Source organism: Salmo salar, chromosome ssa06 (genome assembly GCF_905237065.1).
Source record: "Salmo salar chromosome ssa06, Ssal_v3.1, whole genome shotgun sequence".
Classification (NCBI taxonomy): domain Eukaryota; kingdom Metazoa; phylum Chordata; class Actinopteri; order Salmoniformes; family Salmonidae; genus Salmo; species Salmo salar.
The window spans coordinates 41,837,107-41,855,290 of record NC_059447.1 but is presented as its reverse complement, the minus strand read 5'-3'; the positions used below and the strand labels follow the sequence as shown (position 1 = coordinate 41,855,290).

The 18,184-nt window shown below is 44.4% G+C and overlaps 1 protein-coding gene across 1 annotated transcript in view; it reads right to left on the bottom strand.

The window, feature by feature from the left end:
* Positions 1–18,184, bottom strand: part of LOC106607264 (C-type mannose receptor 2) — a 42,187-nt gene that overhangs the window by 8,518 nt on the left and 15,485 nt on the right. The window contains exons 9-20 of the mRNA XM_014204058.2: positions 17,978–18,082; positions 15,829–15,944; positions 15,556–15,704; positions 15,001–15,221; positions 13,688–13,833; positions 11,445–11,541; positions 11,052–11,181; positions 1,510–1,542; positions 1,228–1,394; positions 709–877; positions 467–609; positions 108–222 (exon numbers count right to left, since the gene is read on the bottom strand). Coding sequence (XP_014059533.1) covers positions 108–222; positions 467–609; positions 709–877; positions 1,228–1,394; positions 1,510–1,542; positions 11,052–11,181; positions 11,445–11,541; positions 13,688–13,833; positions 15,001–15,221; positions 15,556–15,704; positions 15,829–15,944; positions 17,978–18,082 — 1,591 coding nt within the window. The remainder of the gene's footprint in view (positions 1–107; positions 223–466; positions 610–708; positions 878–1,227; positions 1,395–1,509; positions 1,543–11,051; positions 11,182–11,444; positions 11,542–13,687; positions 13,834–15,000; positions 15,222–15,555; positions 15,705–15,828; positions 15,945–17,977; positions 18,083–18,184) is intronic.

Below are 18,184 nucleotides of genomic sequence, written 5' to 3'. Positions count from 1 at the left end.
GTATGTGTGTGTTTTCCCTTGTGTGTGTATGTGAAACCGTGCGTGTGTTTGTTTGTTTGTGTGTGCGTGCGTGTGTGAGTGCATGTGTCAGTCGAGTATAAAACTACCTTGCTCCACGTGATTGGGCACCACAGCCAAGGCTCCTTCCTGTGACTCACACATGAGCTTGGCTCCTGACCATGTGGCCCGCCGACTCTCCTCATGACCAAACACCTTATAACACTACACACACACAGGAAGGTCAGAGGTCAGGCCAGGAAGGACCATCATGCTCTCACGTATAACATAACCCAGGAGAAACCAGTACCTCAGGTCAGAGGTCTGTTTGAGATCTAACGTGAGATCTGATAACAACTGAGAGGCTAAAATGGAAGATCAAATCATAACATAACACCGTAATGTCACATTCATGTAACTGGCACATCTTTATCAGCACAGTAGAAACGACATAACCCAGGAGCCCTACCTTGTGCAGGAAGGGGCCCCAGCCATCAGGACAGCCCGCGGGGGGCAGCGGGGTGGAGGGTGTGGGTGGGATAGTGCCTGTGACATTCACTCTCTTACAGATGTAGGGCAGGTCTGAGTGGCATTTCTGATCTGCCCACTCCGCTGTAGAACGTTTTAGAATGAAAGATGAAATATTGTTGAAATTATTTTTTTAAATATGCTATTTAAGGGACCAACATTACAGCATCCCACAATCCTCACCTTTGCTGACTGACATGTGGACACACTTGCGGTCGCGGCTGAGTGGGTGTGGCCTGCCGAGAGCCCAGGACACATAGTTGAGCACAGAGTGGTCTGACCAGTGGAAACGGCCATCGTTCTCATACGTATGAAGCCCCACCCACCAGTGGTCCCCCTCTACCTTGGTCATCTGCAGGTGAGAGAGAAAACACACACGACATACACACTTGACCTCCAGTGACATGCAGCGATGTACAGTACAGCATAGAGTTTTGGCTTGGATAAAACAACACATGTGGTGGCTGGTACCTTTTGTAGAGTTATGAAAGTGCCCACGTGGATGTTTAATTGTGTTACGTTCTTCATGAACATGAAGTAGTTATAAAAGGGTTCTAACTTTTTTTATGAAGGGTTATAAAGGTTATGTAGTGCACCTTGTGCAGTATGTCAGCCAGGAAGACCTCCTTCTCAGCAGTGTATGTGTTACTTTATGAAGGGTGATAAAGTTGTAATGTTTTTATAAAAGCTTGTGTGTGGTACCTTGTGCAGTGTGTTGGCAAGGAAAACCTCCTCCATATCAGAGTGGATGGAAGCCAGAGAAGCACCGAACCAGGAGCAGATTCTCTGGGCTTGGTCCCACGTAGACCGGTGGTCAAAGAACTTATACTCTGCCTCCTGGAAGCCCACCCACTCACTGGCAGGGGGGGCTGGGGGGGATGAGGAGAAGTAGGAGAAAGAAAAGAGAAGTTGGTGCTAGTGGGTTATGATGGAAGACTATGACAATAACAGAGACAATGAGAGGAGTGCGGTTTTTAAACAGACCTTCAGTGGGGTTTGGATCCTTATCAACTTTTCCTGAAAACACAAAACAAAAAGTGGTCTGAATTCATAATTCAGAACAAATGCATAACACTAGTGCTGAGTGATTAGTGTTTTTTGAGGTCGGTTCAGTTTTGTGTAGATTATTAATAAATAATTACTGTTTTCGATTTCAGTTTCGATCATTTTTTAAAACATTAAATGCATTATGAAATAATGAATGACATTACAATGATTTTAGAGCTTTTTAATGGAAATTCCAAAACCAAAAATTGTGAACATTCAATTGCCAAAACATTGAAAATATTCCATTGTCTTGTCAGGTCCACATTGGGTAGACGTCAATAGAAAAATAGGAAATTACTATGAAATCATACAATATTTCAGGTGTGTACAGTGCATTCAGAAAGTCTTCAGACCTCTTCACTTTATCCACATTTTATTATGTTACAGCCTTATTCTAAAATAGATTAAATACATTTGTTTCCTCATCAATCTACACACAATACCCCATAATGACAAAGCGAAACAGGTTTTAAGAAATACAGAAATACCTTATTTACATAAGTATTCAGACCCTTTGCTATGAGACTCGAAATTGAGCTCAGGTGCATCCTGTTTCCATTGATCATCCTTGAGATGTTTCTACAACTTGATTGGAGTCCACCTGTGGTAAATTTAATTGTTTGGACATGATTTGTAAAGGCATACACCTGTCTATATAAGGTCCCACAGTTGACAGTGCATGTCAGAGCAAAAAACCAAGCCATGAGGTCGAAGGAATTGTCCGTCGAGCTCCGAGGCACAGATCTCCGAGGCACAGATCTGGGGAAGGGTACCAAAACCTTTCTGCAGCATTGTAGGTCCCCAAGAACCCAGTGGCCTCCATCATTCTTAACCCTCCTGCTCTGTTCCGGTCAAACTGGACCGATTTACAAGTTTTCTCTCTGAAAAATATAGTTCATTTAATCTGATTGTCATAAGGTTCCATGACTTTGTCCACACAGGGCATCTGAACACACAAAATACATTTTGATGATTTTCATTACATTGTGGGCGTTTTATTTAACTTTTGTACACCTGTGATGTTCCTGGTCACAAATGACTGGTCAGTAGAAATGAATGGGTGAGACTACAATTAGTATATAAAATTGAGTTCAGGCACATGCTCATTCATCACATGGACACACTTCCTCTCCCAGACCCCCACATGCATGTGCGTTTGAGCACACACACACACACACACACACACACACAAACCTCACTCCCCTTCTAGGCTTCCATGGGAACCTTTCCCCAATAGAATCTTTCCCCCATGGGAACCACACCCGTTGGCATTCTCACAAACAATCGCAACATTGTTTCAATAATATATAGAACTTTTCTCGCAGCTCTGGTATATAAAGCTTTTTTGAGGCCTTGCTCACAATTCATTCTGTGGCAGCACAATGAACAAACGATATATGTATGTGAGGCTCTTGATCACATCTTTGATCATGACACTGGTGAGGAGGAGAGAGGCCAGGAAACTGACAGTGAAGCTGCATAAGAGGAGAAGGTAGTCTGTGATAAATAGCACAATATGTTTCATCTGAGTATTTGTTATGGTCAAAATGCATACATTACATACATGATGCTTTTTTACTCAAAAACTAGATGTATGAGCTCAGGTCAATGAGGCCAACAGGCCATAAATAGCAAATAGAAGTTCAAAATGTGTAATGTTCACAAGAACTTAGATAAAAAGATCTAACACAACATTAGGTGATAATATATTCATTATTATGGATTTATAATCAGCTATAATGGGGTGGTCATTTTGGACCGGGAACACAGAATGAATTAACATGAAACGAACACAACAGGAGGGTTAAATGGAAGAAGTTTGGAACCACCAAGACTCTTCCTAGAGCTGGCCGTCCGGCCAAACTGAGCCATTGGGGGAGAAGGGCCTTGGTCAGTGAGGTGACCAAGAACCCGATGGTCACTCTGACAGATGGGAGAACCTTCCAGAAGGACAACCATCTTTGCAGCACTCCACCAATCAGGCCTTTATGGTAGAGTGGCCAGACGGAAGCCACTCCTCAGTAAAAGGCATGACAGCCCACTTGGAGTTTGCCAAAAGGCACCTGAAGGACTCTCAGACCATGAGAAACAAGAGTCTCTGGTCTGATGAAACCAAGATTGAACTCTTTGGCCTGAATGCCAAGCGTCACGCCTGGAGGAGACCTGGCACCATCCCTACGGTGAAGCATGGTGGTAGCAGCATCATGCTGTGGGGATGTTTTTCAGCGGCAGGGACTGGGAGGCTAGTCAGGATCGAGGGAAAGATGAACGGCGCAAAGTACAGAGAGATCCTTGATGAAAACCTGCTCCAGAGCGCTCAGGACCTCAGACGAGGGCGAAGATTCACCTTCCAACATGACAACGACCCTAAGCACACAGCTAAAACAACGCAGGAGTGGCTTCGGGACAAGTCTCTGAATGTCCTTGAGTGGCCCAGCCTGAGCCCGGACTTGAACCCGATCTAAAATTCTGTGGAGAGAACTGAAAATAGCTGTGCAGCGACGCTCCCCATCCAGACTGACAGAGCTTGAGAGAATCTGCAGAGAAGAATGGGAGAAACTCCCCAAATACAGGTGTGCCAAGCTTGTAGTGTCTACCCAAGAAGACTCGAGGCTGTAATCACTGCCAAAGGTGCTTCAACAAAGTACTGAGTAAAGGGTCTGAATACTTATGTAAATGTGATATTTCAGCTATTAATTTGCAAAAATGTATTAAAAAACTGTTTTTGTTTTGTCATAAAAAAAAATGTATTTAATTTTTTATTTAACCTTTATTTAACTAGGCAAGTCAGTTAAGAACAAATTCTTATTTACAATGATGGCCTACCAAAAAGCAAAAGGCCTCCTGCGGGGACAAAACACACATCAAGACAAGAGAGACAACACAACACTACATAAAGAGAGATCTAAGATAACAACATAGCAAGGCAGCAACACATGACAACACAGCATGGTAGCAACACAACACAACAACAACATGGTAGCAGCACAAAACATGGTACAATCATTATTGGGCACAGACAACAGCACAGCCTCTTCTCTGATCCTGTCTGTCTGAGTCAGATGAAACTGGCGCAATGGATTATGGTCATTGTAGTTAATTACCACGTTTTTTGTGCTGAACTAGGTTGAATATGTGACTCTGTGATGGAAATGTAATACTTGTGCTTTTCTATCTACCAATTTATATGTTGCATGTATGTGCTTTTCTGTAAACAAATTTCTGTGTTCATGCAAGTGACTGACTGAACGAATCCTCACTATCAGTAGCTGCATTTTGGCAGTACGCCCAGACCTTTGTTTTGAGAATGAAAGATATCTCAGTTTCAAGGTCTTAGCTTAGAGAAAAGAAGGTATTGGAATGTCACATGTTATGAACCAGTATTGGTCGGTCACATGAATGAAACAAAACGGTAATGATGAATGAATTATGCTAAATCATGCAAATATAACTTGTCTGTGTAACACACTGAGGGAAAAAAGTATTTGATCCCCTGCTGATTTTGTACGTTTGCCCACTGACAAAGAAATGATCAGTCTATAATTTTAATGGTAGGTTTATTTGAACAGTGAGAGACAGAATAGCAACAAAAAAATCCAGAAAAACGCATGTCAAAAATGTTATAAATGTATTTGCATTTTAATGAGGGAAATAAGTATTTGACCCCCTCTCAATCAGAAAGATTTCAGGCTCCCAGGTGTCTTTTATACAGGTAACGAGCTGAGATTAGGAGCACACTCTTAAAGGGAGTGATCCTAACCGCAGCTTGTTACCTGTAAAAAAGACACCTGTCCACAGAAGCAATCAGTCAATCAGATTCCAAACTCTCCACCATCGCCAAGACCAAAGAGCTCTCCAAGGATGTCAGGGACAAGATTGTAGACCTGCACAAGGCTGGAATGGGCTACAAGACCATCGCCAAGGAGCTTGGTGAGAAGGTGACAACAGTTGGTGTGATTATTCGCAAATGGAAGAAACACAAAAGAACTGTCAATCTCCCTCGGCCTGGGGCTCCATGCAAGATCTCACCTTGTGGAGTTGCAATGATCATGAGAACAGTGAGGAATCAGCCCAGAACTACACGGGAGGATCTTGTCAATGATCTCAAGGCAGCTGGGATCATAGTCACCAAGAAAACAATTGGTAACACACTACACCGTGAAGGACTGAAATCCTGCAGCGCCCGCAAAGTCCTCCTGCTCAAGAAGGCACATATACATGCCCGTCTGAAGTTTGCCAATGAACATCTGAATGATTCAGAGGACAACTGGGTGAAAGTGTTGTGGTCAGATGAGACCAAAATGGAGCTCTTTGGCATCAACTCAACTCACCGTGTTTGGAGGAGGAGGAATGCTGCCTATGACCCCAAGACCACCATCCCCACCGTCAAACATGGAGGTGGAAACATTATGCTTTGGGGATGTTTTTCTGCTAAGGGGACAGGACAACTTCACCGCATCAAAGGGACGATGGACAGGGCCATGTACCGTCAAATCTTGGGTGAGAACCTCCTTCCCTCAGCCAGGGCATTGAAAATGGGTCGTGGATGGGTATTCCAGCATGACAATGAGCCAAAACACACTGCCAAGGCAACAAAGGAGTGGCTCAAGAAGAAGCACATTAAGGTCCTGGAGTGGCCTAGCCGGTCTCCAGACCTTAATCCCATAGAAAATCTGTGGAGGGAGCTGAAGGTTCGAGTTGCCAGACGTCAGCCTTGAAACCTTAATGACTTGGAGAAGATCTGCAAAGAGGAGTGGGACAAAATCCCTCCTGAGATGTGTGCAAACCTGGTGGCCAACTACAAGAAACGTCTGACCTCTGTGACTGCCAACAAGGGTTTTGCCACCAAGTACTAAGTCATGTTTTGCAGAGGGGTCAAATACTGATTTCCCTCATTAAAATGCAAATCATTTTATAACATTTTTGACATGCTGTTTTCTGGATTTTTTGTTGTTGTTATTCTCTCTCTCACTGTTCAAATAATCCTACCATTAAAATGATAGACTGATAATTTCTTTGTCAGTGGGCAAACGTACAAAATCAGCAGGGGATTAAATACTTTTTTCCCTCACTGTAAGACAACTGCTGGGACTGCCCCAGCAGAGCTTCTGACAGACATTCACTATGGTGCATTAGGTTTGTTGGAACCTCTCCAGCACAGTGTCAATAAACAACGATTCATTTAAAATTGACTTTGAGTGTCCCTGTGTAAGAATTTCCACAACAACTCATTTCAGGAAACTAGGCGTATGTTGTGCGTCACTACTTCACAGGAGAGACATTTGAACGTAAACATAATTTTTTTTTATTAAAATGCGTTTTTTAGCAGAAATGCCTTCTGGAACATGTGAACCTTTATGTGCCTTAATAACAAACTTGTTTGTTATCTGTAAATACGAATACAATTGTTAATTTACGAGCCTAGTTGGTTTAGCCAAGGAAAAGACAGGAATCTTCCGGCTAGCCATAATTGGCTGAGATAATGGATGGGCTGTACATGCCGAGAGGTCAGATTGGTCTGCCATGTAGCAGGCTTCTGTCTACAGTCGTGGCCAAAAGTTTTGAGAATTACACAAATATTAATTTCCACAACGTTTGCTGCTTCAGTGTCTTTAGATATTTTTGTCAGATGTTACTATGGAATACTGAAGTATAATTACAAGCATTTCATAAGTGTCAAAGGCTTTTATTGACAATTACATGAAGTTGATGCAAAGAGTCAATATTTGCAATGTTGACCCTTCTTTTTCAAGACCTCTGCAATCCGCCCTGGCATGCTGTCAATTAACTTCTGGGCCACATCCTGACTGATGGCAGCCCATTCTTGCATAATCAATGCTTGGAGTTTGTCAGAATTTGTGAGTTTTTGTTTGTCCACCCGCCTCTTGAGGATTGAGGTCTGGGGGAGTTTCCTGGCCATTCCCAAAATATCGATGTTTTGTTCCCCGAGCCACTTAGTTATCACTTTTGCTTTATGGCAAGGTGCTCCATCATGCTGGAAAAGGCATTGTTCGTCACCAAACTGTTCCTGGATGAATGGGAGAAGTTGCTCTCGGAGGATGTGTTGGTACCATTCTTTATTCATGGCTGTGTTCTTTGGCAAAATTGTAAGTGAGCCCACTCCCTTGGCTGAGAAGCAACCCCACACATGAATGGTCTCAGGATGCTTTACTGTTGGCATGACACAGGACTGATGGTAGCGCTCACATTGTCTTCTCCGGACAAGCTTTTTCCGGATGCCCCAAACAATCAGAAAGGGGATTCATCAGAGAAAATTACTTAACCCAGTCTTCAGCAGTCCAATCCCTGTACCTTTTTCATAATGTCAGTCTGTCCCTGATGTTTTTCCTGGAGAGAAGTGGCTTCTTTGCTGCCCTTCTTGACACAAGGCCATCCTCTAAAAGTCTTTGCCTCACTGTGCGTGCAGATGCACTCACCACTGCCTGCTGCCATTCCTGAGCAAGCTCTGTACTGGTGTTGCCCCGATCCCGCAGCGGAATCAACTTTAGGAGACGGTCCTGGCGCTTGCTGGACTTTCTTGGGCGCCCTGAAGCCTTCTTCACAACAATTGAACCGCTCTCGAAGTTCTTGATGATCCGATAAATGGTTGATTTAGGTGCAATCTTACTGGCAGCAATATCCTTGCCTGTGAAGCCCTTTTTGTGCAAAGCAATGATGATGGCACGTGTTTCCTTGCAGGTAACCATGGTTGACAGAGGAAGAACAATGATTCCAAGCACCACCTTCCTTTTGAAGCTTCCAGTCTGTTATTCGAACTCAATCAGCATGACAGAGTGATCTCCAGCCTTGTCCTCGTCAACACTCACACCTGTGTTAACGAAAGAATCACTGACATGATGTCAGCTGGTCCTTTTGTGGCAGGGCTGAAATGCAGTGGATATGTTTTTGGGGGATTAAGTTAATTTGCATGGCAAAGAGGGACTTTGCAATGAATTGCAATTCATATCATCACTCTTCATAACATTCTGGAGTATATGCAAATTGCCATCATACAAACTGAGGCAGCAGACTTTGTGAAAATTAATATTTGTGTCATTCTCAAAACAATTGGCCACGACTGTATAACATGAGCTGCTCAGTATGTGTAGGTAATCCTTTTTAACACAGCTTTTTTTGAAAGATATCACGAAAAACTGCAAAAGTGTTGCTGATACTCTCCACTTTCAAGATGAAGCGCATTTTGAAATCAGTGGAATGTCCGGTGGAAGCAGAGTATGATAGCTAAGGAGATGGAGAAAATTCTGCCGTTTGAAAATTCTGGTGTTCAAATATGCGGAGGGAGTCAAAAAGGGATACAGAAGGCTGTTGTATAAAACACCTGTCTCTGGATTACATCTTCAAACTAAGGACAACCATGGCATCTGTAAAAGGGAGGGAGAAGCGTTCATCCATGTATACGGATAAGAGAGTCTAGCTTGCTACATTTTCAGATATTATACGTTTCTCTAATTTTGTCATAAAGTTGTTAGCTGGATGGCTCACTAGCTAACATTACGTGTATGATCTGTGTAGTAATATTATTTGTATCTCAGAGCCATTTGCATTGCTAGTTATATAGCCTAATGTGAACTAGCTAGCTATCTTTGAACCTAGTTGTTTAGCGTTAGCTACCTGCAGATTCATGCATGGTAGTAACATTATGAGTTGGGATTATGGTTCTTTATTTAGCTAGCTAGCTACATGTCTAAACAAAATACTCAACTATACAAGTAACCATTTCACTATACCATTTACACTTTCTGTATCCTGTGCATGTGACAAATAAACTTAGATTTTATTTGATATAGTGTGTCTTTACCAGAGACGGTAATGTGAGAACAACATGACCTGCACCAATGTCAAATTAGTATATAATGTTAGGCCAACAAGACAGTGTCCAAGTTCTAAAATTCTCAGGTAGAATGTCCTGCTTTTATTTGTGACCGTAAGCTATTTTCTGTCATTAGCTCGCCATTAACTTGTAAATAATGATCTTGTTTTGAGTTTATTTTGGTGCAACATTGTAACCTACTGTATGTGTGAGACGAACGGGTGGTGGCTGTGTGAGAAGCATGCCTGTATCTCTTACATAACTAGAATGAGATTCACTTTCTATTTTCTCTCTCCCTCTCTGCTCTGATAGACATGAGCCTGCAACTCTCATCTCTCCAGCGTTGCACTTCATCATTAATTTCCTTATAGAAGGGTTCTAGAATTACTGCTGTCTGTTCATAAATAAATGAAATCATTCAGAATAGCCTACTACACCACGAGAAGGATCAATAGCTTCTTGTGGATTGTTGCCGAATAACAAGGAATAGCCTACAGTCGGGAACACGTGACAAATCTGTCAGTGAACAAGAGTCATGCAGACAAAACAGACAAATACAAACGAGGGAAAACAGAGGTTGGAAAGAAAATGGCTCCTGCTGAAAAGAGAAGACTATGTCGCAGGCTACCAACATATTTGATCAACTTCCAAATATTGTTTTACAAAGTAAAGCAAGCGAGAGACAGGCTTTTGGCACGAGCGCATCGGCCATCACCAGCTAATGAGCTGCATGTCGTTGGGTGAGTCAGTGAAACTGGAAAGTATTTTTAGGACTATAATTTCCTCCTCATATTGTAGCCTACAACATGCGTCTCCACACACCTAGGCCCAGATCGTTTTTATTGATCTCAGATTCTCATTTGTGCTGTATTAAAAATATTCTGCAAAAGTCTCCAGTCACTTAGAATTGCATGAAATGTGTTCATAAAAGGCCACATTCTTCCCGGACCCAAGGCTACAAAACTGTTCCCCAATGTGTGCAACTTAAGTGCCTCTACTCTACTACTCTATGCCACTACGCAAATGCGATGATATGCATGCAACGCTTTATTATAAAGGTGATTTCTTTTTTCTCATGAGTTCCGGTACCTCAGAACTCCTCAACCCCCCTCTCATGCTCCCTTTTTGTTCCAGCACCTCCCGAGTTACAAATTAAGCACCGACTGTAGTGTAAGACATCAAATGTTCTAGCTCTGAGTCTCTACTTTTATCCAATGGAAAAAACACCATTTCAAATTTTGCTACATAAGACCGAATCGAGCCGGTCGGTCACATATTTGCTTAATGAAAACTACAACTCCCTTCAACATCCCACATAGTTATTGACTGGATTTCCCTCCTGAAGTATTTGATTTCTCTCCAGAGAAACGGCGCATTAGGCTCACCCCCCCCAAAAAAAATAACTAAATGGAATTCAAGTAATTGAACCGACGTCGGACAATTAGTTGTTTAATAACCGATATAAACATTTTGGGGGGGTTAATCGCTCAGCACTACATAACACAGACTTGAATATTCAAAATGAAAGCTTTCAGGCAATAACAAGGGCGCCTTGTGGCCACGTGTCTCTATTGTGTCTGTATACAGCAGTAGCACTGCTTTGTGACTGTATCTGTGTCTATGTGTGGTTCTGTTGTCTTGCTGTTACCTTTGGGGATCTTGCAGATCCAGTCCAGTTCATAGTCGCAGCGCATGGCCAGCCAGGTCATGGTGCCCAGGTCTGCTGCTGCACACTGACGAACGTTGTAGTAGTAACGCCCAAAGTTCTGGTACGTATACTGACATACAAAGGAAGATGGGTTAAAGGACGTTACAAAATTTGCTTAAAAACTAGGTAGCTATATCTATAAGCTTTGAGGTACACGTATATTGTGCAAGAGGCTGTATGTTGTTGCAGCTGGGCTATAGTTATCAGTAAATCAAGGTCGCTGTGTTATGCTGGGTCAATAATAGATAGTGCTGTGGTTTGGCAGCTCGAATTAGGTCCATGCTGTGATGTAATGCTGTGGCTGGATGACTGGATGGTGATGCTGTGACTCACGGCCAGTCCATCGCTCCACTTCCAGCTGCCGTTGTCCATGGGGTTCCTGCGGTTCAGGCCGATCCAGAACCAGCGCTGCTCATGGTCCTCTGACTCCCTGTGGACCATCATCATCATCATCATCAACATCAACAGCAGCAGCAGCAGGAGCGATGTCAGCATCAGCATTATTGTCATTATGATCATCAGCAGCAGCATCATCACCATTATCATCAGCATCATAGTCATCACCATAAAATATATATATATATATATATATATATATATATATAAAAATATATATATATATATATATATATATATATATATATATATATATATATATATACTGCTCAAAAAAATAAAGGGAATACTTAAACAACACATTCTAGATCTGAATGAAAGAAATAATCTTATTAAATATTTTTTTCTTTACATAGTTGAATGTGCTGATAACAAAATCACACAAAAATAATCAATGGAAATCCAATTTATCAACCCATGGAGGTCTGGATTTGGAGTCACACTCAAAATTAAAGTGGAAAACCACACTACAGGCTGATCCAACTTTGATGTAATGTCCTTAAAACAAGTCAAAATGAAGCTCAGTAGTGTGTGTGGCCTCCAACGCCTGGGCATGCTCCTGATGAGGTGGCAGATGGTCTCCTGAGGGATCTCCTCCCAGACCTGGACTAAAGCATCCACCAACTCCTGGACAGTCTGTGGTGCAACGTGGCGTTGGTGGATGGAGCGAGACATGATGTCCCAGATGTGCTCAATTGGATTCAGGTCTGGAGAACGGGCGGGCCAGTCTATAGCATCAATGCCTTCCTCTTGCAGGAACTGCTGACACACTCCAGCCACATGAGGTCTAGCATTGTCTTGAATTAGGAGGAACCCAGGGCCAACCACACCAGCATATGGTCTCACAAGAGGTCTGAGGATCTCATCTCGGTACCTAATGGCAGTCAGGCTACCTCTGGTGAGCACATGGAGGGCTGTGCGGCCCCCCAAAGAAATGCCACCCCACACCATGACTGACCCACCGCCAAACCGGTCATGCTGGAGGATGTTGCAGGCAGCAGAACGTTCTCCACGGCGTCTCCAGACTCTGTCACGTCTGTCACGTGCTCAGTGTGAACCTGCTTTCATCTGTGAAGAGCACAGGGTGCCAGTGGCGAATTTGCCAATCTTGGTGTTCTCTGGCAAATGCCAAACGTCCTGCACGGTGTTGGGCTGTAAGCACAACCCCCACCTGTGGACGTCGGGCCCTCATACCACCCTCATGGAGTCTGTTTCTGACCGTTTCAGCAGACACATGCACATTTGTGGCCTGCTGGAGGTCATTTTGCAGGGCTCTGGCAGTGCTTCTCCTGCTCCTCCTTGCACAAAGGTGGAGGTAGCGGTCCTGCTGCTGGGTTGTTGCCCTCCTACGGCCTCCTCCACGTCTCCTGATGTACTGGCCTGTCTCCTGGTAGCGCCTCCATGCTCTGGACACTACGCTGACAGACACAGCAAACCTTCTTGCCACAGCTCGCATTGATGTGCCATCCTGGATGAGCTGCACTACCTGAGCCACTTGTGTGGGTTGTAGACTCCGTCTCATCCTACCACTAGCGTGAAAGCACCGCCAGCATTCAAAAGTGACCAAAACATCAGCCAGGAAGCATAGGAACTGAGAAGTTGTCTGTGGTCCCCACCTGCAGAACCACTCCTTTATTGGGGGTGTCTTGCTAATTGCCTATAATTTCCACCTGTTGTCTATCCCATTTGCACAACAGCATGTGGAATTTATTGTCAATCAGTGTTTCTTCCTAAGTGGACAGTTTGATTTCACAGAAGTGTGATTGACTTGGAGTTACATTGTGTTGTTTAAGTGTTCCCTTTATTTTTTTGAGCAGTGTATAATCTGTCACTGTGCCCTTGAGCCAGGCATTTAACCCTAATTACTCCAGGGGTGCTGTACAATGGTGACCCTGCCCGTGACCCCACTCCCTGTGGGTATCTCAGGGGGAGTTGGGATATGCAAAAAAACACATTTCCATTACACACTGTGTGTAACAGGACAAATAGAACACCAATAGCACCCCCCCCCCCAAAAAAAATTCTTATTATATATATTTATTATTATCATCCTCATCATTAAATTACAAACCCATCCCCTTTTCCAATAAGAACCACGTTCTCCCTCCATCCAGTCTAGGCCCTGTAACAGAGACCCATTCATACAACCCATGCATGATCAAGGTGGAGTGTCCACCCACCCAAAGGCTTCGTGTAGTATCTGCAGTATGAAGTGCTCCTCCTCTGGGCCACTGACACTCAGCAGGTTGGCTCCATGGTGTCTCTGGCAGGCTAGGTGGGCCTGCAGCCAGCTCAGCTTCTGGTCCATCTGGGCCGAGTCGAACACCTGGGACACATGCAGGCAGACAGGCAGGCACACGTACACACACACTCACACACACACACACACACACACACACACACACACACACACACACACACACACACACACACACACACACACACACACACACACACACACACACACACACACACACACACACACACACACACAGAGGCGTTAGAGGCAAATAAATGGTATCTATATTGACTAAACTAATACATATGCTTAAAACATACACTTCCATTCAAAAGTTTGGGGTCACTTAGAAATGTCCTTGTTTCTGAAAGACTCATTTTTTGTCCATTAAAATAACATGAAATTGATCAGAAATACAGTGTAGACATTGTTAAAAAAAAAAAAATGTAAAAAATGTTAATGTTGTAAATGACTATTGTAGCTGAAAACGGCTGATTTTTAATGGAATATCTACATAGGCGTACAGAGGCCCATTTATCATCAACCATCACTCCTGTGTTCCAATGGCACGTTGTGTTAGCTAATCCAAGTTTATCATTTTAAAAGGATAATTGATAATTAGAAAACCCTTTTGCAATTATGTTAGCACAGCTGAAAACTGTTGTCCTGATTAAAGAAGCAATTAAACAGGCCTTCTTTAGACTAGTTGAGTATCTGGAGCATCGGCATTTGTGGGTTCGATTACAGGCTCAAAATGGCCAGAAACAAAGAACTTTCTTCTGAAACTCGTCAGTCTATTCTTGTTCAGAGAAATGAAGTCTATTCCATGTGAGAAATTGCCAAGAAACCAAAGATCTCGTACAGCGCTGTGTACTACTCCCTTCACAGAACAGCGCAAACTGTCTCTAACCAGAATAGAAAGAGGTAGTGGGAAGCCCCGGTGCACAACTGAGCAAGAGGACAAGTACATTAGAGTGTCTAGTTTGAGAAACAGACGCCTCACAAGTCCTCAACTGGCAGCTTCATTAAATAGTACCCACAAAACACCAGTCACAACGTCAACAGTGAAGAGGCGACTCCGGGATGCTGGCCTTCTAGGCAGAGTTGCAAAGAAAAAGCCTTATCTCAGACTGGCCAATAAAAAGAAAAGATTAAGATGGGCAAAAGAACACAGACACTGCCTAGAAGGCCAGCATCCCGGAGTCGCCTCTTCACTGTGTAGTAATATCAAGCAGTGGTAAAGGTGTAGGGTACCTTGTAGCAGTGGTGCAGCTTGCCGTTTGTCTTCCACCCGTTGGGGCAGGATCCAGTGAGGCTGGGGGTGGGGTGCGGGGTGGGGGGCTCAGGGCTGGGGGACTTGCCCTGGTTCAGTCTACAGATGAACTTTGCCCGGGCCGACGCACAGTCCTTCACCTCCCATAGGCCTGTGGCGTAGCCCGTCTCCATGGTTACACAGCCCCCTTTGATGTTTCCTCCTGACAGAGGAGAGGGGGGAGAGAGTGGTCCATGTTACGTAGTTGTATGAGTGTGGGTCTGGGAGTAACTGACTGACTGGCACACCAGTGGGGATGGTAAAGATCATGGCAAAAGATGGTCTTGAAAACGGCAAACAAATCACCTGATTAAGTCACTGGCAATTTAGCCACAATGAATACTCAAGAGATAAGTGTTTATACCATATCTAGTTTTGACAGGGCTCTGGGCACATGGCATACAGCACAGACAGGTGTCCTGCAGACTAGTACAACACCAACATGTCCGTCATGATAGCTCTGTGGACAGATAGAGAGACAGAGGTCCATGTCCCACCTGGCTGGTCTCTGTTCCAGTTGGTATAGGCTACTTCATCCCCGCTGAGCCAGTGGAATTTTCCGGGGCTGCTCTGGTCAAGCAGGGCTATCCAGAATGAATCCCCAGAACGGCCAAACACCAGACTGTTGACAAACGCCTGCTCAAACCTACAACAACGCACATGGAAAAGGCTCAGGGGTCAGAGGTTACACTAGGTGTGTGTGTTTGTGTCTGTGCGTGCTTGCGTACGTGCGTGAGTGTATGGACAGGTACGCATGTGTGTGTGCGTACCTATTGGTGATGGTGATGAGGGTAGCTCCACTGCCAGCGCAGGCCTTCCTGCCCTCCTCGAAGGTCACCTGCTCCTCTCCCACCCAGTAGCAGGCCGGACTGTGCCATCTCCAGCCCTGACGAGAGAGAGAGGTAGGGGAGAGAGAGGAGAAAGGTTGAGTAGGCGTAGAAATAATAACTGTCCAAAGAGATCTATCTACGTCCAGAGACTTGCATGAAAACACAACCAGATGAGATGAGAACGTATAAGCATAAAGTACAATAAACAAGACATGGCTAACAAGGAGAGGGCAATTCTTTTTCCCTACTTATAAAACCGGGGCAGGACAGAACAAGTCCAGGCTCAGAGCTATGCTCTCTCTCTCTCTCTCTCTCTCTCTCTCTCTCTCTCTCTCTCTCTCTCTCTCTCTCTCTCTCTCTCTCTCTCTCTCTCTCTCTCTCTCTCTCTCTCTCTCTCTCTCTCTCTCTCTCTCTCTCTCTCTCTCTCTCTCTCTCTCTCTCTCTCTCTCTCCTCTCCTCTCCTCTCCTCTCCTCTCCTCTCCTCTCTGTGCTTATCTGCAGACGTGTACAGACCGAGAGCACAGCCAACACACAAAAAGGTCACAAGGGTTTGAGTGTGTAGTCGTGTCAATGTGTGCGTTGGAGTGAGTGCGTACGTGAGAGAGGGAGAGAGAGATGGAGAGAGTCACTTTGTGTGATTCAGTCCAACTTCAGGCTTTTGCACAATTGCACTTGGCAGGGAGGGAGAAACCTCAAAGACTTCTAGCTGGCGAGCAACACTCCTCTATACGAGAATCATACCGGAGAGGCAGATGCGTATGTTAACTATTTCTCTCTCTCTTTCTCTCTCTCTCCTGTCACGTAACCCACAATGCAACCCTCTCTGGGGATCTCTAGTGTTACAGTTCCCTGAGCCAATGAGCTGTCGATCATATAGACCCTATTGTTCCGACAGAACCGCAGAACCGCAGAACCATTAAGTCAGTAACTTGGTTGTCTCACACTTTCTCTTCAGATGTTGAGTTAACTCAACAACAAAAAAGCGAGCATTAACTCATACAAAATCACACAATGCAGTCAACTCCACAGAGAAGTTGGCCAAGCAGGAGCCAAGCTAACAGCAGTAACTCATTTGCCATGAGGCATTAGCTGGGCTATCCCTCATGTCTAGTGAGGGAGTGAGCACATAAACACTAAATTACTGACGCATCAGGATCAAACAGTAATACCTCTGCCTGAGTAAACGTTTTTACCCTTCAAACAGGAGGAGAGGGTTGAAATATAGCAGGAGAGGAGAGCACACAACCATGAGGGAAACTAGTCAAAGATAAGAAGAGAATTACAGTCTGTGAAATTGCAGAGAGACAGACAGAGCGAGAGAGAGAGAGAGAGAGAGAGAGAGAGAGAGAGAGAGAGAGAGAGAGAGAGAGAAAAAAAGAGAGATGGGTTTACCAGATGTGAGACCTGTGGATATGGTTCATTTATGTGTGGGTATTTTGTGAATGTGAACACATTTGCGGGGTTGTCTGGGGGTAGGGTGTCTGGCTGATCTCCCTGGCCCTGAGGGAGTGATTCAGAGCAAATACAGACTGGGGAGGAGGGGAGGAGGGGTGTGGTCAGAGGGCAGAGTGTGAGGGGGTGCACTCAAATATTTACAATCTGCATTCAGAGTGCCAGTGCTGACTGTCTGCATCTGGAGTTAGAACAGCATGACGCTGCTAGAACTGTGAACAGAACGTTTCTAGACAGACAGCGAGGGGGACTGAGACCGAGATCAAGGGAAACAGATAAAGGATGGCAGGGAGCGACAGATTAGAGAATGAGAAAGATACAATAGATACAGGAGGGGAATAACAGATGGAATTGTTTGCCTTCAGCAAGCACACTAATGAGAGGGGGAGTGAGAGGAAGGAGTGAGAAAGAGAGAGAGAGATTGAGAGAAGGAGTGAGAGAGAAAGAAAGTAGAGAGAGGGGGGAGGGAGAAAGTAGTGACCGAGAGAGAGAGAGAGAGAGAGAGAGAGATTGAGAGGAGTGAGAGAGAAAGAAAGTAGAGAGAGAGGGGAGGGAGAAACAGAGGAGAGACAAAGAGAGAGGGAAAAAGAGAACGTAGAAAGAGTGAAATAAAGAAAGGGACTACAGTAAATCTTACTGGTTTGCACCCGTGGTCCTGTGCCTGTCCGTCAGTTTTCTGGGCTGCTTTCTTACAGATGGACGGCAGAGTCTGGTTACAGGGACTGTCATTCCAGCGGCCTTCCTGTACACACACACACACACACACACACACACACACACACACACACACACACACACACACACACACACACACACACACACACACACACACACACACACACAC